This window comes from Phocoena sinus, chromosome 20, assembly GCF_008692025.1.
Source record: "Phocoena sinus isolate mPhoSin1 chromosome 20, mPhoSin1.pri, whole genome shotgun sequence".
In the NCBI taxonomy this organism is placed as follows: Eukaryota; Metazoa; Chordata; class Mammalia; order Artiodactyla; family Phocoenidae; genus Phocoena; species Phocoena sinus.
In genome coordinates, this window is record NC_045782.1 from 20,724,588 (window position 1) to 20,749,195 (window position 24,608).

A 24,608-nucleotide genomic window follows, 5' to 3' on the forward strand; every position below is an offset into this window, starting at 1 on the left:
ACAGCACTTCACAGACACGATCTCATCTAATCCTCACGACAGCCCCGGGGCTGCCCTGATTGGTTGAGCAGAGGATCGTGACAGGCAGGCTTCCTTCTGTGTGTGGGGGCAACAGCTCTTTGGGGCAGGTGCCAACACAGCACTAGTCCTGCCCCCGGTCCCTTCTGGGGCAGATGCTGGTTGCTGTAGCCAACTGTCCAGGGCACTGGAGGCTGGCCAGGCAGCCTTGGCTGGGCTCTTCCTCCCCCGCCACCAGGTCTCCTGTGGTCCCTGGGGCTGCTGCCTGTGCTGGGGAGAAGTCTCCCAGGGCCATGGGAGGCCATGAGGGGCGAGGGGCCAGCCCATGGCCCACCGAGCAGGGAGGAGCCCCCCAACAGCCATTGCTCTTTCCTGCCTGGCTTTCTGACTTGGAGACCCCCAGACTGTCTCCATCAATCCCTGGAGAAGAGAGGCCTCCCTGGGAGGTGGTGATGGTGACGAGGAGGGGTGCCCTCTGAGAGGCACACTGAGGCAGAGGAGGAAACTGGAGTGAGCTCAGGTGTGCACACAACCCTCTCGCCTCTCTCCTTCTTTTTCTGTACCCTCCTACCCTTCTCCTAGAGGAGACATCTCTTTAGAAGGGCACATTTCTGGGTCAGCGAGTCCTCTATCCCCAGAGGTGAGCATCCCCCCAGCACCACAGGGTTTAAAGGGACCTGGATGTTGGAGGAGGAGCAGGACCGCAGGTGGCTCAGCTGTGTTTCCGTCTCATGTCATTTAGCATGACCTCCATATATGTGTGTGTGTGTGTGTGTGTGTGTGTGCATGCACGCGCCTGCACGCAAGGAAGAGACACAGAGCCAGCCACCATGTACTGCCTGTTCTCCGGGAGCTGCTGCCGCCCCCATTCCCAGTCTGGTTGCCTCCATTTACTTAAGAAAAATCTGACACAGTGGTGGGTAGAACCCGAGAGAGGGGTGGCTGTGGGATGGGGTAGGGGAGCCGTGGGATCCCTTCTGCCTTGCTTGTCCCAGGGTCCTTCCCAGCACTGCCTGGCGCCCTCTCCTCCCCTTCCCACCGGATTCTGCCTAGCAGCGGGGCGGGTGGCTGCCCCTGCAGAGAGGAAGGAGTGCCCAGCAGAGCAGGAGGGACGGCTAAGGCGTAGTGCTGACCTTGCTGAGGGGTGGGCTCGGGGCACCCAGGGCTCCCGGGCACCCGGACCACAGTGCTCTGGGGTGGACCGAGGACTCCTCCCCCTTGGGGGCCTGCCCACAGCCCTTGGGGGCACAGGATGGAGTCCTGAGATCTCAGAGAGGCGCCTGGCTTGGCCCCAGACCCCTCTGGAGAGTCAGCTCCCAGGTCCTGGGAAGGGAGTGGGGGTCACCCAGAAGCCAGCAGATGCTACAAATATCCCCTGCCCCCCAAATGTTCTGTCCACAGCAAGATCCTTGGCAGGGCAGGCAGCCGCCGCCTCCCCACCCTGCAGGACAGAAATCCCTGAATAGCGGTTTGAGAAAAGTCTTTGTGCAGCTTGTGACACAAGACCCCCCCAGAGCCCCCCACACAGGGGGAAGCAGGGAACGTGGGGGGATGGGGCGGGGCATTGTGTGGACCCTTGGTGCAAGCTCGGCCTCCTTGCCCCTGTCTTGGGGCAGGGGTCTAAGACAGGAGGAGGGTTGGAAAGGGTAGAACGAAGGCTGGGATTGCTCTCCTCTTAGCAAGCTCCAGGGGGAAGGCCCCTCCACCTCTGAGGGCGGAGGATGGTACGGTGCGAGGCAAGGAGGTGGCCGTCCGGAGGAGCAAAGCTGCCGGGGCCGGAGCATAAGATCCACTTCAGCCGGCCCGTGTCAATTGTGAGCTGGGTCCCGGCTCTGTCCCACACGGAGCCCAGGCCATGGCGGGCAGGGGACGCACCTCTATGCCATCTCTTTGACTCTGCGCCTGTAATTGTGCAGGTCAGGGGGCGGAGTGGGCCGCGCGGTGCCCGCCGCCTCTGGGCAGCCCCATCCCAGGGCTTCTTCGTCCTCCTCGTCCTCCTCGCCGGCGGGCACCGAGTCGTAGGCCAGCCCCTCTGAGGGCAGCGCCGTGAAGGTGGTGAACTTGACCCGCTTGCGCTTGGAGGTGGGAGAGCTGGCGGGGTCTTCGGCCTGGTCCCGGGCCGAGCCGCCCGAGGAGCCGTCGCCCCGCCCGTGCACCTGGCTCTGGACGCTGCTCTGCGAGCTGCCGCTGCTGTGGTGGTCGCCATGGCAGCAGGCGGGCACGGCCTCCAGCGGGTTGCTGGCGGGTGGCGACAGCTCCCCCTGCCCCCGCAGCGGCTGCCCGTTGCCCAGGAACACCCAGTGGTGAGAGTGGTCCATGCTGGTCTGGCCCTCGGGCGGGATGCGCTTGTGCCGGTAGCGCAGCACGAAGACGATGCAGTTGATGAGGAAGACCAGGATGGCGAGGCAGAAGACGCCCAGCAGCGCGTACATGCCGATCTCCAGGTCCGTCAGCCCCCTCGGCATCTGCAGGAAGCCGGTGGGCAGTGGCAGGAAATCTTCTGTGGGTGGCACCGCCGGGCTGGCCGTGCCCGGGCCCACGGCCTCGGGCGGGGAGCCGGCAGTGCCCAGCGGGCCAGCTCCCTGGGCCTCGTCCTCGCCCCCGCCGGGCCCTGGCTGGCTGGGGCCGGGGTAGTCGTAGGTGGGGTCCCCCTCTTCCCGCCCAAAGTGCACCCGCAGGCCTACAGGGGTCGTGGCCAGCACACTCTTGCGCTTGGTTTTCTGGCAGCTCTCGGCGATGGTGAGCTCCGCGCGGAGCAGCTCCCCGGCCCCCTCGGCCTCAGCCACCACCAGTGGGAAGGCCCGGTCCTGGGTCACTGTGGCCACACGCTTGTCCAGACTGCTCACCAGCAGCCCATAGTCCTGGGGGCTGTAGAGGGAGAGTGGGGCCGTGGTACCGTCGCTGTAGGAGAGCCAGAGGCTCAGGAGGGCTTCCTGGAGGAGGAAGAGGAGAGGACAGGAATCAGAGATCTACTCCTGCTGACTTCCCAGTGCTGGAACAGTGCCTGGCAGGTGGTGGGTGCTCGGGAATGGTTATTTGAGGGGGAATTCTCCCACTCAACTCTGTACAGGGAGTTATGGCTCCGTACTGCCCCGAGAACGTCCTTGCCCACTTCGCCCTTCTCCGCCGGGTGAGTTGATGGTAAATTCTGCCTTGGGTCTAACTCAGATCCCTTCTGCTGCAGGAGTCACACCGTATCTCCATGCCTGATCACCCTCAGCAGACACGTGGAGACTGAGAACGCACATATACTCAACCCCAGCCTTGTCCTCTGTTTGTTAAACCTTCTGAGAGTTGACCTCCTTGCAGATGAAGAAGCAGGGCTCAGAGACAAGCAACTGGCCGGAGGTCACGAAGCAAGTTGGGGCAGAGGACTCCTGTGTCCTGACCTCTGGCTCGGTGTTCAGTGCCCACCTTCTCCCTCCCTGTGACCCCCACCTGTAACTTTTCCACCTTTGTCCCATAGCCAGTGCGCTGGCGTATCAGTGGGGGGCTATAGCTGGGGGTCCAGAGATGGGTGAGGGTAATTCCGGGGGCTGGAGGCAGAGGTGACGGGCCCTCTGAGAAATGCAGGAGTGGGAACCTTCAACAGGAGCCTCTCACCATGGCAGGTGCAGGAAGTGAGACCTTGGCCAGACTCCTGGGCAGATGGTGGGGCACGGGCCCAGTAGGGCAGGTGCACAGGGCACAAAGGGTAGATAGATCTTCCATTATCAAATCCCTAATCTGGGGGGCTCGTGGCCAGAAACTGCAAGTCCTCCTTCCACACCCCAAGCCCCCAGGCCGGCCAGCTGGGCATCCAGTTACCTGCTTGAGGAAGCTGAGGGTCTGCTGGGCGGCTGTGGTGGCCAGGATGGTGTGGCTGCTACCGGGGCTGGGCCGCAGGGAGAGGGCGAGGCTGGCCACCACCTGGGCCTGCAGCTGTGTGATGCTGACCTTGTCCTCTGTCACTGTCAGCAGTGTCTCCCCAAGCACGGACTCCGTCAGGGGGGAAACCACCTGAGGCAGGGTGGGGCGGGGATGGGTGAGAGCCAGGAGAGAAGGACACCCCACCCCTCTCCAAATTCCCAACCAGGGAGGAATCTGAGTGCTGCTGGAAGAGAAGCCCAGGGGGTGGGGCAGATTGGGAGGCAGGACTCCTGGGCTCTGCCTTAGGTCTGCAACCGGGAACCAGGGTCCAGAGGCCAAGCAAGGGTCAAGGGCTCACAGGAGCCAGGCAGGAACACAGATGAGTGAGGTGAGTTGATTTTAAAGAAAACAGCAGCCCTCCTGTAGAGTGATAAGTCACAATTGATGGTCAGCCTGAATGTCAGGGAGACAAAAGGGAGTGGTGGGCACTGGGGCAAATGGGAGAACTCATGCTCGTGTAAAAAAGGCAGCAGTGCTGACTCTAGCTGATGATTGCCAGGCGGGAACGCAGACCCTGTGCTGCCAGATTCATATTTTCTAAAGCCAGAAATTTACATTTTTAAAAAAATGAGAAACCTCCCAATTTTTAAACGGTTGGGTCAGTCGTTTTACAAACAAAATATGTCTGCAGGCAGATTTCAGCCCATGGATCACTATGTATAGTCTCTGAGATGGATGATATCTACCCAGGCACCCAGTTATCAAGGAGGAAGGTCAAAGTTGAGTCCCTAGATCTCCAAAATTCCCTCTTCTGGCCTCTACGCTGGCTGGGCCCTCCCACCTCCTCCGCTCCGCAGCCACCGCTCTCAGCGACCACACTGAGCCATGAAAGGTTCACAGAGGCTGATGAGGCTCGGAGACAGAAGCTTCTCCAAGGTTCTTGACCTTCGATGGTAGAATTTCAAGCAGAAGGGCAGGTGGGGAAGTGTGTTTGCAGGGCCCGTCTGGGGTTGCTCCCCAAGGCCGAGGCGCTGGAAATCCTGTCTTAGGAACGTCTGTGTGAAGGCTCCCGGAACCCGGCACGCCCCACTGTGCTTACCTTGAAGGGGGTGGTGCCTGGCTCCAGCCCGGCCAGCGTGCTGCTGTCTACCATGCGTGCCACTCGGGGGTCACCCACCCGCATGAAGTCGCTGACCAGGTCGGTGACCTCCACCAGCCAGTCTGGGCCCAGCATGGTGACCACCTGGTCGGTGCCCTCCGCCGACGTCGTGTGGAACTGGGTGAAAACCTGCAGGGTGGCGTGCTGGTACTGCAGGGTGCAGCCACGGCTCGCGCTCTGCCGTCGTCCCTCGTCCTCGTCCTCATCCTCGCTCTCCCGGGCTGATCTGGGTGGGGGAGGCCTGGAGTCAGGGCTCCCCACCCCGGCTCTGACCTGCACGAGTCCTTCCCTCCCTCTTGCCCCGCCAGCCCCTCCCCGGCTCCCGTGGGTGGAAGGCTTTCCCTGGTCCACCCCTTCTGTCTCTGACAAGCTTGGAGCCCGAAGTCCCAGGCTTTCCTCTCCTAGAAAGGTACCTTCTTGACTCCCCACCCCACCCCGTGTCCCCTGCCTGGCTGCGCCCACGCCTGTGAATAGCTGGCATCAAATCTTAGCAAATACTGGCTCTTTCTCAGCACTAAGCACTTGCTGGGCCCTGGGCTCAGCTCTAACTTGGATCAAAGGTGATCCCTGGGGCTTCCCTGGTGGCGCAGTGGTTGGGAGTCCGCCTGCCGATGCAGGGGACGCGGGTTCGTGCCCCGGTCCGGGAGGATCCCACCTGACGCGGAGCGGCTGGGCCCCTGAGCCATGGCCGCTGAGCCTGCGCGTCCGGAGCCTGTTGCTCCGCGACGGGAGAGGCCACAGCAGTGAGAGGCCCGCGTACCGCAAAAAAAAAAAAAAAAAAAAAAAAAAAAAAAAAAAAAAAGGTGATCCCTGCTCAAGGGCCAGGAGGCTTAGCTGCGTCGTCGTGTCCTAAAGCTGTGTGGCAGACAGAACTTGGATATTCAGCTGATGAGATTGCCAAGCGGAGTGTGGGAGGTGTGTCCTAGCTTCCTCTGGCTGCTCAGAGTAAAATGCAAGAGGAGACAGATAAATGGAGGGAGGAACTGGCAGGCAGAATGGAACCAGGACTTGACAATTTGGGGAATTCTCAGCCTGTCCAGATTGCCAAAAATACGAAAATCAGGAGATTCACCCAGGAAAGCAGGCTGTGGAGAGAGAGAAGGGTGTGGCCAGTGCTTGGCTACTGCTTCGGAAGGATTAAACCACCAGAATATTCATTCACATAGAGGGCTCTTTTACCTGTGTTAACTAATTTAATCCTCACAGCAATCCGCTAAGTGTAAACGTGCCCATTTTAGAGATGAGGAGACTGAGGCACGGTAGCCTAAGGTTACCCAGCTAGCAAATAGCAGTCAGGATTTCACCCCAAGCCATCTGGCTTCAGAGTTCACTACGTCCTTCACTACTCAAAGGAGCATCAACCTCACTGGCAGCTGGCCTGAAATGCAGACTCACGGGCTCCATCCCAGTTTCACGGAATCAGAACCTGCATTTCAACCGCATCCCGGGGCAAGTCGCGCGCAAGTTCAAGAGGCCCTGGTCTATGCTGCCTTGCTTTTCCAAATCTCCGCAGAACTGAACTGATCCCAGCTCTCACTAGGCCGCCTGCTTCTCTCTCCAGCTCCACCCTGCCCGCTCTTAGCTGCCTGTCACTCTGCCTTTCTTCTCTTCCCTGCTGGCTTCTCTCTCCAGCAGCGATGAGTGGGTGAGTGGAGTGTGCTGAGTACACCTGGACCTGCCCCACAGATGGGCACCCAGGTGTGTGAGCCTGTATCCCAGCGAGGGAGCCCAGTGGGGGTCACCGTGTGCCTGGCTGATGTACTCACAAGTGTGCCCCTGGTGTGCCCAGGCTGGGGCACTCGTGTACAGGGGTGTGAGCACCTGTGTTGGTGTTTCTGCTCCATTTTGTCTGCTGCTTGACTGCTCTTACCCTGTCTCCCTAGCCAACTCCTTTCCACTCATCCTTTAAGACTTAGCTCCCAAGTCACCTCTTCCAGGAAGCCTGCTTTGACTTCTTCTGGAGGAAGAGGTGGTTCTTTCCTTTGTGCCACTTGCTTCCCTGTACTCAGGGCTTCCTTCATCCACCACGCTCCATGATATATATAAGACCGCTTCCTGATGGACCCAGAGCTCAACTGGGTCAGGCTCTGGCCACACTTACCTGCTCCCCTCCCTGCCCCCATCCGTGCCTGGCACACAGTAGCTGCTCAATAAGTTTGTTGATTGCAAAACCGACCTGCAGACTGTGTACACCTAGGGCCTTACACACACATGCAGATCAGACGTTGTGCCAGGGCTGTGTCACCCATGAGTATCCCCAGCATCTGCTGTGTTTGGAAGGGCCATACCTCCGGTCAGGAAGGATAGGTACCCTCCAGCCCTTCACTTGGCTGAGGCGGGCATCCGAGAGCTCAATGTGCAGGGGCAGCTTGGGCACCCAGACTGTCATTTCCAGGGGGGCATTGAGGACGTCGTAGCGGAAGGTGACCCTGGCGTTCATGGAACCGCGAGACTCCTTTCCGCTAACAAACACGTAGTCACAGCTGCTGGATACCTGGGGAGGGGGAGAGAGGTTGGTTGGCCTGTCTTGCCCTACAGGTCATCCTGTGGGGCAGTGCAGAGGACTTCATTCTGACAAGGAAGGCCAGAAGGCCATTGGACAGAGAAAGTGCCAGTCACAGGAGGCTGAAGGGGAGAGGCTGGGTGGGAGAAGGCCCCTAATTTAATTCCTCTGGGAGGTGTCAGCTTCCACTCCATTGCTCCAGAGATCACCTCTTAGTGGCTACCTTGGGAGGATTTTGCTCCCTGGCAAGAAGCCAGTGTGCCAATATTTTTGTAAGGGGATGTTTTTGATGTGCCAGGCCACACCTTGGGGGAGTCTTCAGGCTGAGGGTCCCCAGCGCTGGCTCCCCTCCCCAGCATGACCGCCTGCGCTCTGGAGCAGGTGTCTGATGGGTAGAGTCCTCCACAGTACACAGGAGTAGCCTGTCCTGAGCAGGACACTGGGGTGCGACTGGGCGGGGAGGCGGTTGAGGTGGAGGGGGTGGGGAGAAGGGGCAGGCCCACAGCTCCTCCAAGGTGCCTCTGGCCCAGTGGTCCCAGGCAGATGGGCAGATGGTTAATTTCCAGGAGGGGGCTGCTCCAGCCAGGGGTGGAACTGAGGGAAAGGGAGAGGAAATTTCAGGACCAGAGAACCCCAAGCACAGACAGGTGGACAACTGCCACCCACGGGTGCAGCTTCTGCAAATGCATGCCCACCTGGACACCACCTTGCATTCTTCACGGTTCCCCAGATGAGCATATGCTCACTGGACACATCTTGGTGGATAGCTGTGCCCACTCACAGAGGTGTCCCTGCTAGTACTTAAGGGCAGATGCAACGGGTATCTGTGTAAGTGCCCACGTACACACCTGGCATACCTGGAGTGAATCCTGTGTGCAATGCATTTAGGTGCTCCTACAGGGACACGCCCCAGGGTGCACATCCTTGAGTTTGGAGGAGGGTCTATCAGGCAGCCTATGGGCTGATGACAACCTGAATGCTCTCGTGGGGATGGGGAGGGGCTGGGACTGTGGTTCATCCGGGCAGATGAGCCCCTGACGGTCCCAAACTCCTTCGAGCTCTCTTAATCATCCCAGGGGGTGGGTGGAGAGGAGTGGGACAGTGGTTCTGCTAGAAATGCTCATTTCCCACTTCGGAAGGCAGAGAATTCCAGCTGAAGGCTGGCAAATCCCATTTAGAATGTTGGCAAACTCCCGAAAGAACCTGAGTGTATTTCAGTGAGAACAGAAACAAATTCCATTTCGAATCTTTGCTAATTCCCTTTGGTATCTAAGCCACAGTGACTGTTCTGGCCTGCTCTGGGGCGGGGGTGTGGGAGTCTGGGTGGTAGAGGAAGGTGCTGGGTGAGGGCTCTTGGGAGCAGGCCCATTTCTCCCCGTCCCAGCCTGCCAGCAGTGGCAAGCCCCATGGGCCTGACAAGGCTTCCAGCCCTCAGGAGGCCGTAGGTGTGTGGTACCAAGCCGTCTGCTCTGGCTCACTCGGGGGACATTCTTCCTGGATGGGGGGGATGGACGAGGTGAGTCTCGGGGCTCCAGAGACCAGGAGGGATCCAGGGCAGAGCAGAGCAGAGAGAGAGAGAGTGAAAGAGAAAGCACACACTCCCAGGGAGGGAGGACACCCACATCCCCACTCCCCCTGCTGAAGGATTTACAGGAACAGGAAACAGATTCTGTTGCCCAATCATTTGATTTTGGCACCAGCCAGAGGCTGGCACGGCAAACAGCTCACCAATCCCACAGGGACCAGGGCTGGATGCCCTCCTGCATCACTGCCCGCCCCACTGCCTCCTCCCCGCATCTCACCTCTGACCACTGTCCAAAGCCAGAGGAAATCTGGAGGCCCTCCTGGGGAGGTAGCAAACTGGGCCAGATCAACGTCCTGTTTGCTGGGCTGTGGAGGACCCACTGCCCAGAGGGGGCATCTGGGGAGGAGCTCAGGGCAAGGCCTTTGGGAGGTGGAGGGCTGGGGTGGGTGTTCCTGGAGTGGGTCCTTTTACACAACCTTCACTCCTGGCCTAACTCGTGAGCTTCTGGAGGCTTCCTCCTTGGGCTGGATCTCCTCCACCTGGTCACCAGCACCCAGGTTCAGGGCATGTCTCTGAGATTCCCCCCAGGACCCCCTCCCCTATTGCTTTACCTGGTGTCTGCCACACAACAAGGGCTCAGTAATGACTTGGGGATTGAATTCAAGTTGTCAGTGCTGCTTTCTCCCTTCAGCCTGCCAAAAGGTCTCTTCCACATTCCTGTAGGAAGCCCTCCAGGACCTCCCCTTGCTCAGGCTGGACATGGGATGCTCTTCCCCTCACCCCCTGCCACTTCCCCTCCGCTTGCCTTCCAAGGGGACCTGCCTGGGATGTGAATTCCCCTCTGGTTTGGGGTTCCACTCCCCCGGAAGGCCCGAGGCCTTCTTCCCAGGCTCCCCCACCTCCAGGAAGCTCACCTTGATGATGTCCTCATTGTCAGATTCGCATTCCACCAGGGCAGAGACATCTAGGACAAGGCCGGTCACCTCGATGGCAATGACCTTGACAGGGATGGCCACCGTCCGGCCAGTCAGGATGGCTGTGTTGATGATCTCTGTGTCCTGCAGGGAAGAGAGGAGGGCGGGGCTCTGCTGAGCTGCTTGAGGTCCCCTGCTCTCCCAGGACCACCAGCCAAGCCCCGGCAGCTCCCAGCTGTCCCCACTCCTCAGATGCGTATCCTTCCCCTGGGGACGTGGGCAGACAGATGCATCTACCCGGTCTCGCGTGTCTTCTCAGACGCTCTGCTCACTTGGACTCCCGTGGTAGCCTTCAGGGTCTACCCCACTCTGCTGCCAGAAAACAATGCTTCCCCAATCCTCCACCATCTCCTCTCAACATCTTCCATTCTCCTCCGGACTCAGAGTAACGTCCAGCACATTTGCCTGGCTATTCCACGTGCCCCTGGGCACCAGACAATCATTCCACGGCACTCTTCCTAAACCCATAGCTCCTTTGAACAAACTATCCCCATTCCCATCACCACACCTTTGCCCAGGAAATCCCCTGCCTAAAGCACCTTCCTCATCTTCTCTGACTACTGTATGATCCCCTCCTCCATGGGACCTTCAAGGCTCCACTGCATGGTCACCTCATCCAGGAAGCCCCCCCACCAAGTGCCCCCTCCACGGGGACTCCTCCCACCTCCGTGCCCCTCAGCAGCCGCTGGCCCACTCCAGTGCCAGGCGCAGAGCTCGCCTGCCTTCCGTGACTGCACTCACCATGGCCAGGGGTAGGATGGCCTGCACGTCCCGCTGGATGCCCGTCAGCTCGGTGACAGCCCGCTCCAGGTCAGGCAGGGCACCGTGGCCGCGGTAGTCGATATGCCACATTATCCTCCGCTTGACTGACTGGCTGGTGAAGTTCTCCATCTCAAAGTCCAGCTGCAGGATCTCCAGGGGCCCCTGGTCCTCCCTGCACGGTGGGGGAAGGAAGGAGAGCCCAGGAGGAAGGGCTGGGAGCAGCTCAGGAGCTCCGAAACCCTCGCTGAGGACCCTAGCCCTCCTCAGTGGCCTTTCCCCGGGGCCCTCTGAACCTTCCCCAGCCTGGCCTCCAGGGTCCGCAGAAAGTACGCCCGGCCCTTGCGCCAGCCTGGCCTCCTCCGTCAAGAATTCCCCCACCCCTCCCCAGTGCTGTCCTGCAAAGAGGTGGGCAGAGGAGCCACCTTGGCTCACCAGAGGGGCAGCGGTGTGCCCTGGGCCCAGGACACATCCACGGTGGCTGTTGAATGCTTTGCCCCAGTCAGCAGCTCCGAGGTCACGTGCCACTGGCCACTCCGTGACTTGGTTCCTAGAAGGGTCACGCCCTTCTTGGCCTTCACTCTGGGACAAAGCAAGAAGAAGAAGAGGGAGAGGGTCAGCTTGGGGGTCCAAGGGCTGCCCACCTGCCTACCATCCTCAGGCTGGGGCTGGGAGAAGGGCGAGCAGGTGAGTAAGTTACCCTGAGTTCTAGACTCAAAGCCTGAAACTAATTTGGGGGATCTGGTATCATGTAGCTTCAACCTCTGGCCCTAGTGGAAGCTGTAGTCCCTTCTCTTATATCTCTGCCAGGTCTTTACCTAACCTCTACTTGCATATCTTAGTGACAGGGGACTCACTACTTCTGCACACATCCCATTATATCTTTAGAAAGTCCCTAAAAGGAGAAACTTCTTCCCTGCTTGTAGCTGAAATAGAACAGCCGTGGGTTCTGTTGGGGGAAGGGAGGACAACTCTTCCACCTGAAGAGACATCTGGGGAGGTGAGCAGGTGTCCCCTGAGTCTTCTTTTCTCCAGGCCTAAAATCTTCGGTTCCTCCGATTGTTGCTATTTTGCCATAGCTTCAAGTCGCCCATATCCTAGTCACCTTCCTCTGGACATCCTGAATGCATAAGGTGTAGTGTCTTATACTAAATACAACATTTCAGCTCTAATTAACACTAACTAAAGCCGAATGATTATTATCACCTCCCTAATTCTACATACTTTACTCCTATTAATGCAGCCCAAGATCTCTCATGACTGATTTAACTCATATTCACATTCAGGTATTAATCACTGAATTTGGTATGACTCTCCAGGAATACTTGAAATTTAAGGTAGTACATTCAGGACAGAAGGCAATACTTAAAGAAGCTGGAGGTTAATGATGCCGTTTCAGGTCCCACGTATAGTGCTTGGGTTTGTGGGGAGCATTTTGGTGGGACCTTTCTTATAGCCTCAGAATCACCCGACATGGCTCAAACCACGGATTCCTACTGTGAGACATCATTATATTTTGTGGGAATGTGCTATGGCATTTCGGAATTTGTGAACTGTATCCTTCACAAAGAAAGAGCTAGGACTCCCGAAAATATTTCTCCCCACTCCAGGGTTAGACAAATGTCCTGACACACGGGCACCCTCCTGTTTATCTTTTGGCTCCCAGGCAAGGGGCTGCTCTCTGATCTCAATTTCTCCTCTTAGGCCTCTGTCTACTCATCTGTAAAATATAAGAGCTGCACCCGCTAATGTCTAAGGGCCCTTCCAGCCCCGATTCTATCGTTCTGGATATCATGCTTGTGGAAATGGATGTTTCCTCTTCACCATGACACCACTTCTGTGAGGTAGGGAGGACAGGGCAGACATTTCTGTGGTCATCGGGAGGACGAGAACACAGAGGCTCGGGTAAGTGAGCTGTCTTCCTGAAGTTGCTCAAGTGGTAACTGGAAGAACTGGGATTAGGATGCTGGATGGGCAGGTCTGGGCGAGCCCTCTACCAGGGGTCAGGTGTGCATCTGACCTTGGAAGGGAAGCCAGACCCCCAACCATACCCCCGTACCTGAGAGTGAAGTGCTCCAGGCTGGGGCTGGAGGGAGAGGAGGAGTTGGGGGCCAGGTAGAGGAGGATGCTGAGCAGTTCCCCGGGCTTGAGGGGCCGGTCAGGCAGGCGGATCATCAGGTTGCTGTCCAGCCTGTGTTCCTGCAGGGTCCTTCTGGGGGGCGGGCGGAACAGGCTGATGCTCCCGATGCGCAGCAGTGGGTGCTGGGTCGGGCTCTCGGCCCGGGCCCCGCCTCCGGGCCCGGCACCCCGCCGTGTTCCTCCACAGCCTCCGGACGCATCCGGGGCGTGGAGAGTGTAGTAGAGCTCGGCTTGCTGACTCTCCCCTGTCGCCTCGGGCTCCAGCCCATCTGGAGACTTGCGGCGGGCAGTGGGTGGTGCAGCCGGGGCTGGGGGCCCGAACCAAGCCAGGGGCAGCTCGGCGCGCACGAGACAGGTGGCCAGACCCCCGCTGAGGCGGCAGGAGCTCTTGACCTCCCGGGCATCCCGGAAGGCGTGCAGGCGTACGCAGGGCAGCCGCTCGGTGACGCCGAAGTCATCCCAGTCCCGGCCGGCCACGTAGAACAGCACCTGGGCCACGGGCTGCGAGGCAGGCACGCGGGGGTGGACGATGAAGGCTCGCACCTTCCAGCTGACCGTCAGGCGCTCGGGGATGTCCAGGGTGCTGGACGGCTGCAGGAGCTCCCGGGCCACCACCTGGCTGGTGCTGAAGGGTCCCAGGGAGACATTGAGGACGGGCAGCTCCTTGGTCTGGAACACCACGAAGGGTTCGGAGCGCTGCAGGGAGCCGTTTGTGACCGTGGGAGGCGTGCGCTGCGCCTCCCGCAGGAAGAAGGCCAGCCGCGTGTGTGACAGGCGGTAGCTGACCGGCAGCACCGGGCTGGCCTGCAGCCCCGGAGGACTGGGGCTGGCTGGGTGGGAGCGGCCAGAGGCTGGGGACAGACAGAAGAAAGACCCCAGAGTGGTCAGGAGAGGCTGTGCTGGGACTCCAGGGCACCCCAGCCTCCCACCCTTACAGAGGGCCATCCACTCCCAGCCGAGCGAGCTCAGCCCGGCTCTCCATCCTCAAGGCTCCAAGCCGGGCTCCACCTTTGCTGGTGTGTTAATTGCCCTCTTGTTGATGATTCATTTCTTTATCTGCGATGCAGGGGTAAAGCTAATGCCGGTACAAAGCATTGTGAAGGTTTAAAGAGGTTTTATCCTCTGGCATCTTCGTTTGTAAAATGAGTATAAAAATTGTTTCTGCCTCAAAGAGCTATTGTAGGGGCTTAGCGAAGTCATGTGCGTAGAGGGCTAAGAGCAAGTGTGATGCCGAGGTGGTAAGTTTTCACTCTTACCATTATTAATGGTACAGTACAGTACGTATTTAACGATTTAACATTGTTTATTAAAATTAAACTATTATTCATGCATTATTATGACAGGCAGTGGCTTATTTGATCCTCATCAAGTCTTTGAACCAGGTATTATGATCTCCATTGATTCACCCAGTTTTCTATCAGTAACTTCTCTTTTTGGAGAGCCTATTCTTACCTCTTACAAATGAAGGTGCTGGATGCTTAAATAACTTACCCAAGTCACATGAGTGAAAGGGGCCAGCAGCTGGAGTTGAACCTGGGGCCACCTGGCTTTCAAACCCAAGCCTCTACTCCTTTACTGCTCCAGCTGCCTCAGACGGTGCAGGGTCCCCAGGGATCCCAGATCGCCCCCTACCCCCTATATGTACCACCCCACAAATACACACTGGGAAGTTGATCCTCGTCCACCAAACCCAAACGTGGGCCTTGGGGTCTCGGGCTTGACTTCTCCCTTCTCTCGGCCACTCACCCCATCCTCGCAGGATCCCGCCAAGCTGTAGCAATTCTACCTCTTGGCTCTCTGGTCTGTCCCCGGCTGCCCCTGACCTCCATCCCCAGGCCCCTGCTCCAGCTTTGGCTTCATTCCTGTTGCTATGACAACATAACGTTGTCTAAGTGGGTCTCACCTCTCCCCAGCTCTTCCCTTCCCTGGCATACCCTTCCCCCCTATAGCAGCCAGAGGGATTTGTTTCTCCCAGACACAGACGGGACCTTGTTGGCTCCTTACTCCCAGCTCAACCCCTGTTGGACACTGTTAAGGAACAGGAAGGACCAAGATGGGGAGGTCTGAGGTTTGAGAACCAGTTCTGGATCTGCTGCTTAGAAAGCAGTTGGGTTGGCTGCTGTGCCCTGGCCCAGGTCATTACCCCAGATCCCACGTGTGTGCCTGCAGCCAGCCTCCCTTCAGGGGGCAGGGACATGCTCTCAGAGACTCCAGTGGACCCCTGAGCCATGTTTCTCACCTTTGATGTTGTGTTGTCATTTATTTTCGAGAATCAAGAAATCGCTCTATAATTTATGTAACACAATGCAAAAGTGTATTATTAAAGACTGTCCCTTCTGCTTACAGAACTCACCTTGCGCCTTAGCGTGGCATTCAGGGCCCTCTACAATGAGCTCCAGGCTCCCCTTTCCCCAGTATTCCTCTTCCCAGGCTCCTGCTGCCAGCATAACTGGACAACTTCTGGCTTTAGTGCTGGCCGATGCTGCCTTACCGCCCCTCCTATGCTCATGCTGTGCCCTCTGCATTGGATTCTCTCCTGTCCTATCTGCACACATCCAAATCCGAATCTTCCTCTAAGGCCCTGCTCAAATGCCACCTCCTCCACGAAGCCCTCCAAGATATGACCTCTACTCCTGGGAATTTCCTCAGAGCTTTGCCCTTCTCTGAGGGAACCTCTCATCCTGCCTTGCGTGAGAGTTATCTACGAGGCCTTGCACTGAACAAGTCTTTAACAAATCACTGTTGATCTACACTGAGTGATTCGCAGAGACCTCCGTCCCAGGGAGACTCCTAATCAGTGCTATGGTGGTTACTTGCCGCTTATGCATATTATCATGTTACCACCATCAATGAAACCTTGATGGTTCCACAAATGTTCACACCCAATTCCTCATAAATGCGATGAACTAAAAATTCCCTGCCCTTGAGGCTCTGGTGTCTATGTCTGATGTTTTTTAATTTGTGGTTTAATTTTCTCATTTAACAAATGAGGCAATTGGCTTGGGTCACAACAAAGGCCCTGGGTCAAGTGTCCTAAGAGGAGTGGCACCTAGTCTGTGTGACTCCTTAGGGCCCTGCTTGAGCAGTCCAGCTGGTCCCTGGTCCTCTAGGCAGCCCATGCTTTAACCATCAGACTGCTCCCTCTGTTCCCAGGAGAACTCTGTTCTCAGGCCACCCTTCTCCACTAGACGTCCTGCAGCCCTGCAAGGTAAGCCAGCTGCCGATGATGGGGTAGAGATGCGCAGCCTGGTCCCAAATGAGAATAGGAAGGCGTTTGGAGAGACGGGAGCCTTCCCTGCTGCTGCATGGAATCCCCGCCCCACGGTTACCACTGGAGTTTCTGAGAAGGTGTCCCTGCTGCCTGGGGCGAAGCTGGCCAGGCACACATGTGGGATCTGGGGAATGACCTGGGCCAGGCACAGCAGCCAACCAACTGCTTTCTAAGCAGCAGGAAGCAGGCAAATGGAGGCTTCAGGACTCAAGTTTAAGGCTTCTCCCTGCCACGCTCACGAGGCAACTTGCTTCCCATTTTGAGCCTCGGTTTCCATCTCTAAAATTGAGGAGATGACATCAGCCCCCTCACAGGGACGTTGAGAGTAGCTGAAAGGCCAAGGGGAGGAGGGGGCACTGCTACAGGTGGTGGGATGTCCAGGACCTGCAGGTACTGAGCTGAGATGGGGAGAGGCCACCGTGCTTGTCCTGCTGGAGTTGGAGAAGGGCACCGGTTGTCCCTGAGCTGTAAGTGCTCAGGCAGGGTGGACAGGGTAGGGATGTGGATGTCAGAACCACTGGCCCTGTCTCGTTTACCATCCCCAGGAGACCCCAGAGGCTACTAAGACTAAGGGCCCTTTGGCCCTCTCACCGTCCCAACCTCAGGCAGGGCCAGCCACCGGGACCCCTTGGAGGCACAGTGGGGCAGGGCCACCAGATAGGCAGCAGACTCAGAGGGGCACGGAGAAAGGGATTGGAGAAATGTGCTTGCGTGCACCCCTCCGCCCTCAGATTTTTGTTGAGTGAATGCAGTTCTCTGAATGAGCTGCCCAGCACTGACTGGGATGCCATGGGCTAATGAAAGCGCCCTCCATGGGGCATCCCAGAGGAGACTGGATGGCCAGTCAGGGCAGGGTTGCTGGGCTGGGGGTTCTTGATCTCTCTCAGCAACCTTGCAGATAAGGAGACTGAGTTTCTGAAACAGGGAGCAACTTATATTAAGAAGGCAGCTAGCATTTAGAAAAGGGAGCCAGAAAAGATGGTATTAGGGTACTACCATTTTGTACTGATGTCATCATGACACACAGCACCGCCCCCCATCACCACCCATGAATCATTCTATCCTCTGGGGCCCTGAGACCCCTCTGTGGGCTGAGTAGGGGCAGGGGTGTTCCTGAGACCCCAGCACTAATCTCAGCTCTATGGCTCAATTACTCTGGAGCCAAAAGGAAGTTGCTTGATGTCTCTGGGCCCCAGTTTTCCCAGGGAGGTAGGGGAGGCCCTGGAAGCTGTCTGGTGTGGTGGGGCTGCCAGGAGGAAGGGGAGACTGGGGGAGTTGCCAGCAGATCAAGTTTTTGGAGACACGATGTGTGAATGTGTGTGCACACATGCGTGTGCTGAGCTGCACGCTGGCCGGCATCTCACAAGGAGCTCTAAGCTCCGGGCATCACAGAGCGTGGAATGGGCTTGGGAAGGAAAAGCTTCTAGAAGTTTCCCTGAAGGAAGACGGATGGGGTAAGGGAGGATCAACCCGGAGCTGAGCTCAGCCAGTTCCAGAGGTGAAGGAGGAGTGCTCCAGGGGTGCCGCTCGGGTGGACTTGCTGGCCTGGACCCGCCCCACCTTGGCAACACCCAACACAACTCCCTCCAGTCTGAGGGGGGAGCGCGCACGCACACACACTCACACGCCCATGCTCACACACAGCCTGGCACACACCTGCTCGTCAGGCCCCCCACCAGGAAGCCCGTGACAGGTAGTTCTGAACCCCGGCCACCCCCGGGCCTCTCACCTGCCCCACTTGGCTCCCCGGACCCCAGGCTCCACCTGCTGACTTCTGTTTCAGCCCAGCTCTCCCTGTGGACCAGACTTAGTACTGCCTTCCTGTCAGCAGCCTCCCCTCTCCTGGGAGCAGCAGTTGGATTCTCCCTCCGTCTAGGTGGCCTTGGGCCTAAGGAATCATATGGGTCTGGCTTCCCTGCTTCTGTCTCCCTAGGGAAGGGGCTCTCCCTGTCTCATCATGTCTCATGGTCAGCATTACATGCCCTCCTTCCAAATTCATACGTCGAAGTCCTAACCCCCAGCACCTCCTAATGTGACTGTGTTTGGAGATGGGGGTCTTTAAAGAGGTAATTAACTTAAAATGAGGTCATACGGGTGGGTCCTAATCCAATATGACTGGTGTCCTTAAATGAGGAGATTGGGACACAGACACACACAAGCGGGAAGACCATGTGAAGACACAGGGAGAAGGCGGCCGTCTACAAGCCAAGGAGGGAAGCCTCAGAAGGAACCCACCCTGCTGTCACCTTGATCTCAGACTCCCAGCCTCCAGAACTGTGAGAAAAGACATTTCTGTTGTTTTTGTAAAAGTCTCTGGGACTTTGTTATGGCAGCCCGAGCAGGTTAATAATAGATGGGGATGAGCTATTTCTGTCCCTCACGGCCTCAGTTTCCCCAGTAAGATGTGGAGATACCGTATGGGGGTGGAGGAGGAAGACAGGCTGGGATCAGGCAGCTTTTGTAGACAGGGATAATGATGGAGGCTGAGGCGTTCCCAGCGCCTCCCCTGACTGTGCCTGGCATGTGACCCTTCCTAGCTGAGCTGAGCCAGCTCCTTCCTCCCTCAGCCCTGGAGGGCACATCCAGCTCTTAACAGCTTGGTAACTAAGGATGAGGTGTCTGTGGATGTAAGAGGTCTGAACTCCCATCTCCCCCCACCTCCAACCATCCCCTCTCCCACCAGCTCCCCTGGGCCCTGAATCTGCCCACCTCAGGGACCCTTGGGGGCACCATCCTGGGGCCACTTCAAGACTATGCTCAGCTGACAGCCAGAAGCCATCCTTCCCTTCTTGTTCCAGAACGAGACTAAGGCATGAAGAGAGGCTTCACTGGAGCTAAAGAAGGGCACTGGACCCACTAGCACCCAAGAGAACATTTGCCCAGGAGGTGGGGTGTGGGGGTCCCCTCATCCTTCCATGCCCAGCTTAGGCATCACCTCCTCCCTGAAGCCTTCCCGGATACCTCCACTGCCACCACTGCTTTGTTCTGTCCAGCTGTGGCTCTGGCTGATCGGGAGCTTGGCCCTGGTATGAGTATGAGATGCAAGTAATCAATGATCTGTCTCAGCCACTTCTGTGAATTTTTCCTGGGGGCAGGATGCTGGTCCATGGACCCCTTCATCTCTCAAGCCACCTCCAATCCAACAGCAGAAGGCAGGTACTTGTTTATGCTTTTGTTTTTCCAGCTGGACTGGGATCTGGGCAGACACTGGGTCTAGACCAGCTTTGCATAGTGCCCGGCGTGGCACACGGTCGGTGCTTAACAGATGTCAGTTCTACCCTCTTATAAGGCTGGGGGCACCTGCTCAGGGCCATTGGCTGGATAGAGGCCCTCCCTTTTCATCTCAGGCTGGCCCTAGGTGTCTGGGAGTGCAGCAGGGGCCTTTGCCCAGCCCCAGATAAGCTTCACACCTTCTCCCCAGGCACAGAGGCCAGTCCCTCTCCCCAACCTATAGAATAGATAAATGAATCTGCGTGGAGGCTAGGGCCAGGCAATCTGGGGGAGGGGGCGCCTCTGGCCATCTCCCTGCTTCTAATCAAGATCAGATGCCTCCTGCTTCTATCTCTAATTGTCCCCAAATTAAAACGAATCGCTTGTAAATCGGAAAAAAAAAAAGATTGTCATCAGTTTTGGTGAGTTTGAGGCTGAGGGGCACAGCAGGGCATGCCAGCAGGGCCAGAGGACACGGGGCTGTGCTGGGAGAGGGATTGGCCTGCTCACCTGTGTGTGTGTGTGTGTGTGTGTGTGTGTGTGTGTGTGTGTGTGTGTGTGTGTGTGTAAGAGCCACACCTCAGGTCTGGTGCTTGGGGATCCTTCTACTCTTACTCCTGAACTTGCCTGAATCTAAGAATCAGCCAGAGAAAACAAAACAGCAATAGTAAACAGATTCTCGGGCTGGATCCAGGCAGACACAATCACAATGTCCAGGGGAGAGACCTGGTGATCTGTGTTTATTAAGGATCCCAGGCGTTGATATTATCATAGGAGTTTGGACCACACAGCGCTAAGCAGGAAGGACTGGGAGATGCTGAAGGGGTCATGACCTGCATGGCAAAACGTGGTGATGCTGAGGGTGCAAGATGAAGCACTCAGAGCCCAGAACAGCGCTGGGCACGCACTGGTGCCAATTCTACAAAGGGATGAATGAACGGGTGAGAGGAGGTGAGAGCCAGGGTTGATGCAGGTGGTGAGGATCCTAGCGAAATCGAGCAGGACCCTGGAGGGCCCTCTGGGGTACAAAAGCCTTTCCCTGTCCCCCATTTCTTGTCTGTAGGAAAAAGGCTTCGGTCTCCTAGGCCTTCCCAGAGTTCCACAAGAGCAGGCACAAGCAGTTAGTGATTTGGACAATAGAGTCACAGCGCTCCTAACTCCTCCCGCAGGGATGTAAACAACAATCTGATGCCTACCTTTGAGTTGTTCTACTGAAACTAAGCCCCCCACCCAGGTGGAGGATGGTGACTACATGCTGACCACAAGCGTGTAGACCTCAGAATGGCTGGAACCAGAAGGTTGAGATCCTGTTACCTCACCACCAACCAATCAGAAGAAGGTCCACAAGCTGATCATGCATCCTCTGACCCTCTCCCCTAGCACCATCTTAAAAAGCGCTTGCCTGAAAGCCACCGGGGAGTTCAGATCTTTTGAGTACAAGCCGCCCGTTCTCTTTGCTTGGACCTTGCAGTAAACCTTTTCTGCTCCAAACTCCAGCGTTTCAGTTTGTTTGGCCTCACTTGGCATCGGGCACATGGACTTGGGTTTGACAGCACTAGGGGCCATGCGGTCCAGGATCAAGAAGCCAGGGATGGGCTATGCACAGTGACCCCTCCCAACCCAGACCTCCAGGCCCACAGGAGGGGTGTGACCTAGGGGGTACACTCCCCTGGCCCAGGACAGTGGCAGTGGAGGAAACTCTCCACTGAGGACCCTGAAGAGCTAGAATAGGGCTCTCACCGGTAGGAGGGATGCTTGCATTCCAGCACTGCTCTTCCTTGGCTGATGGGTGGATCTGACCCAGGGCAAGCATGTCATTTCTGCACCCCAAGGCCCTATTTCTCCATCAGCAAAATGGGGAATTAGCAACCAATATACCAGTTACTCCAGAGCGGGGTGCTGAAGTAGAAAAACACTGTGTCTTGAGAAAGGTTTTATTTTTTCAATTAGTGATACCCGGTGTTAGTAAGGGCTTTAAGATATGGGGCGGTCACATGACCTGCTGTCGGAGGGTAAACTGGGCAAGCTGTCTAGAAAGCAATTTCAAAATATGTTTTGAAGGCCTTGAAACCGTTCATGCTCCTTGCCCCAGTAACTCTGCCTTTGGGAATCTACTAAGCAGAAATCAGCTCAAAAATTTATGTGGAAAGATATTCACCACAATGTTCTGTTTATTAGTAAAAAAATTAGAAACAACCTAAATGTCCAAAGGCAGGGTATGGTTAAATAAAAGCAAATGGCTAAGCAAGCAGGTTTCCAAAAATTTTTTACTCAGGTTGGAAAATGCTCCCAAAATAGTTTGAACTAAACAAAGGATGGTGAGAAATTGGCTATATGGCATGATATCAGTTTTTATGTAGACACTGGGAGGAAATACATCAAAATGCTATTGGTGGTTATCTCTGGGGGGCTGAGGCTTATGCATGATTGTTATTTTTTACTTTATGCTTTTATGTATTTCTAGTTGTCTGGAAAGAACGTGTATTGCTTGTAAAATTAGAAAGAAAACAATAAATGTCATTAAAAATGAAGGAAAGTGTTTGAAGCTATTGCAAGAATTTTTTTAAAAAAGGAAATTAAAAAAAAAGAAAGAAAGGAAGAAAGAACCTGTGTGGTTTGGGAGCCACACAAATTCATATAGAAATCTCGGATCTGACACTTCTTAGCTGTGTGACTTTGGGCCAGTTACATAACCCCATCTGAGCCTCTACTTCCACACTTGTAAAATGAGAATAATAGAATCTATTTCATAGAGTTGTCATGACTAAATGAGCAAATTGCTTGGTGTAATTCCTGGAACAGAGTCAGTGATGAGGGTTCATTCATTCATTCATTCATTCATCACTTACTGGTTATTTAGTTCTGAGAGGAGGGAAGCGCTGACCTGCTTTTCTCCAGCACTTGGTGCATTGCTTAACTCATGGTAGGTCCCCTGTCAAAGTCCGTTAAGTTAAATAGGACAAGTACAGAGGTGACAGGCACATGAAGCAGAATGTCCCAGGGACCTCGAAAGCAGCGCTGAGGCTGGAAGGAGGGCTCGTTGTTGCGGGCTGTGAAGAACCCAGACCAGGAAACTCTGTGTGACCTTGAGCAGTTTCCTCCTCTCTCTGGGCCTCGGTTTCCTCCTCTAGGAGAAGAGGCTGGTCCCTGCTCAGCCTGCCATATATGACTTAGGGCTGGGCAGGGGCCATGTGTGCAGGGAAGTCTGGTGGGTTCTGAAGCAGGCAGGGGCAGCTGGATAAAGGGGAGGTGACAGCTGGGCCAAGTGGTCCCAAACATGGCCCTCCCCTCGCCCCACTAGGACAGGGCCTCTACGTACTGTTTAGCAGTTTGGATCTTGCACAAAAATGCTAAAACCCAGCCCCAGATCTGCTCACCAAGCCCGGAACCTAGTGTGGGGCTGCTTCTGTCTTTTTCCAAGCTGACAGAGATGCCGTATAGGCTGGTCCATACCGGCGTGTTCCCACCCAAGGCGGGACTGCGGTAATCCACCCCTTGGAGGAGGAGTCCAGCCGAGGAGTGGGTGACTCCCTGACATCCACCCCCTTCCTGAGCGCCACTGCATCTCCCTCCACCTGGCTCTGCCCCTTCCCAAAGCAGCTCCGGGCAGGGCTGCATGTCACCCATCAACCCAGTCCTCTGGCCCCCTGTGTCTCCAACACTGAGGGCCACTGTGTGCCTGAAGCCTGGGCTGGGCTGCGGGCAGCAGGAACTGCAGAGGGGAGGACATCCAGCCAGTGAATACGTGAGGACTCCCTGCAGCGTGGGGGCGGGCTCAGGGCTGGCCACTGAAGGCTCCAGCCTTCAACAGCCCCCAGTGGCTCCTGCTGTCTCTTAGGGGGCTGTAAATCCTGGGGAGCCAGCTTCCCCATACTGTCCCCATGCCCCACCCGGCTGGAGCACAACATTGGAATAAGTAAGCTGGGGGAGGGGCCAGCGGAGGGGTCCCCTTCCCCCACTTGGCCCTAAATTCACTCCTGCCAGCTCACTGCCAGCAGCACTGGTGATTGGCCAGGTCATTTCCTCCTATCCGCCTCGGAACTCCCCATGTCTTAGCTAAAGGGGTGGCAGGGTCCCTACTCCCACATTTTACCTATAAAGAAACTGAGGGTCTGGAAGGCTCCCGTCAGACTGGCTCTGCCAGTCATTAGCTGTGTGACCGACCTTAGGCAAGTGACTTAGCATCTTTCTACTGGGTTTCCTAAGCTGTAAAATGAGGTGACAGTGGCCCCTCCTTGAGCAGCTAAAATCCTTCCCTCCACCGGACCGGATGCTACCGCTCAGCTATGCCCCCTTATCTCTTCTTGTCTTGGAGAACAAAGGAGGAAATCAGAGAGATGTAGGTGGAGGAAGAGAGGAGGGAAGGAGCAGACACTGGCGGATGCAGGAAGGAACCGAGCTCAGCTGACTTGGGAGCTAGGGATACTTCCCGGGGTTCAAAGGAGGACCAGGGCACTGGAAGATCAGGCAGCCACAGGTCCCCGAGAAGTTACTGCTGGGACAGCCCCTATGCGCTGGGGCTGTCCCAGCAGTAACTCTGCATCTAGTCTTGCTCCAGAGCACCTGGAGGGCACCTGAGGCCCCGGGGGTGGGGGGCGGGTTGGGGGAAGGCCTGCTGGGTACCCAGCAAGGTAGATCACAGCCCACGGGAACGGGGCTCTCATTTCCCTGGTCGTCCCAGGGGCACCTTCTTACCGTTCCGGAGCCTTGCTGCCAGACAAAAGCAATCCCAAGGGGAGCCCGAGGAAAGGTCTCCTGGTCCCGAGAGACTGTTTGGGCCGGGGATCACTCCCTCCTCCTCCAGCTTCTGCTCTCGTGGGATCCTGTAAGCTACATGTGACACTGGGGTGCAGAGCCTCGGGGCCCGTGACAGAGAGAGGGTGAGAAAGGGTAACCCGGGAGGCGGTGATATGGACCTCTTGGGGGCGAGGACCTTGAGATGGACAACTCAGATGGTGTCCCTGGGCTGGAGGAGCCTGAGCTCAGAGGTAGGGCTCCTGGCAGGGGCGGGAGTGGTAGGGGGCAGGAGAGGAGGGGGCATCAGCTCTGGGGACAGAAGCTCTGCCCCTTCCAAGTGCACAGCGACCCTGCCCTTGTAAGTTGTGAGCATGTGTCTGTCTGTTAGTCCTTCTGCATTTGTGATCTCAGGATCAGGACCAGAGGCTCAAACAGGCTCCTGAAGACAAGGAGGCCTTGTATTT

At 56.7% G+C, this 24,608-nt stretch overlaps 1 protein-coding gene across 1 annotated transcript in view; it reads right to left on the minus strand.

The window, feature by feature from the left end:
- Positions 1 to 1,377: 1,377 nt before the first annotated feature.
- TMEM132E (transmembrane protein 132E) overlaps positions 1,378 to 24,608 on the minus strand; it is a 51,807-nt gene continuing 28,576 nt past the window's right edge. The window contains exons 4-11 of the mRNA XM_032617459.1: positions 12,847 to 13,777; positions 11,223 to 11,369; positions 10,770 to 10,962; positions 9,969 to 10,112; positions 7,315 to 7,520; positions 4,967 to 5,252; positions 3,826 to 4,017; positions 1,378 to 2,951 (exon numbers count right to left, since the gene is read on the minus strand). Coding sequence (XP_032473350.1) covers positions 1,896 to 2,951; positions 3,826 to 4,017; positions 4,967 to 5,252; positions 7,315 to 7,520; positions 9,969 to 10,112; positions 10,770 to 10,962; positions 11,223 to 11,369; positions 12,847 to 13,777 — 3,155 coding nt within the window. The 3' untranslated portion in view covers positions 1,378 to 1,895. The remainder of the gene's footprint in view (positions 2,952 to 3,825; positions 4,018 to 4,966; positions 5,253 to 7,314; positions 7,521 to 9,968; positions 10,113 to 10,769; positions 10,963 to 11,222; positions 11,370 to 12,846; positions 13,778 to 24,608) is intronic.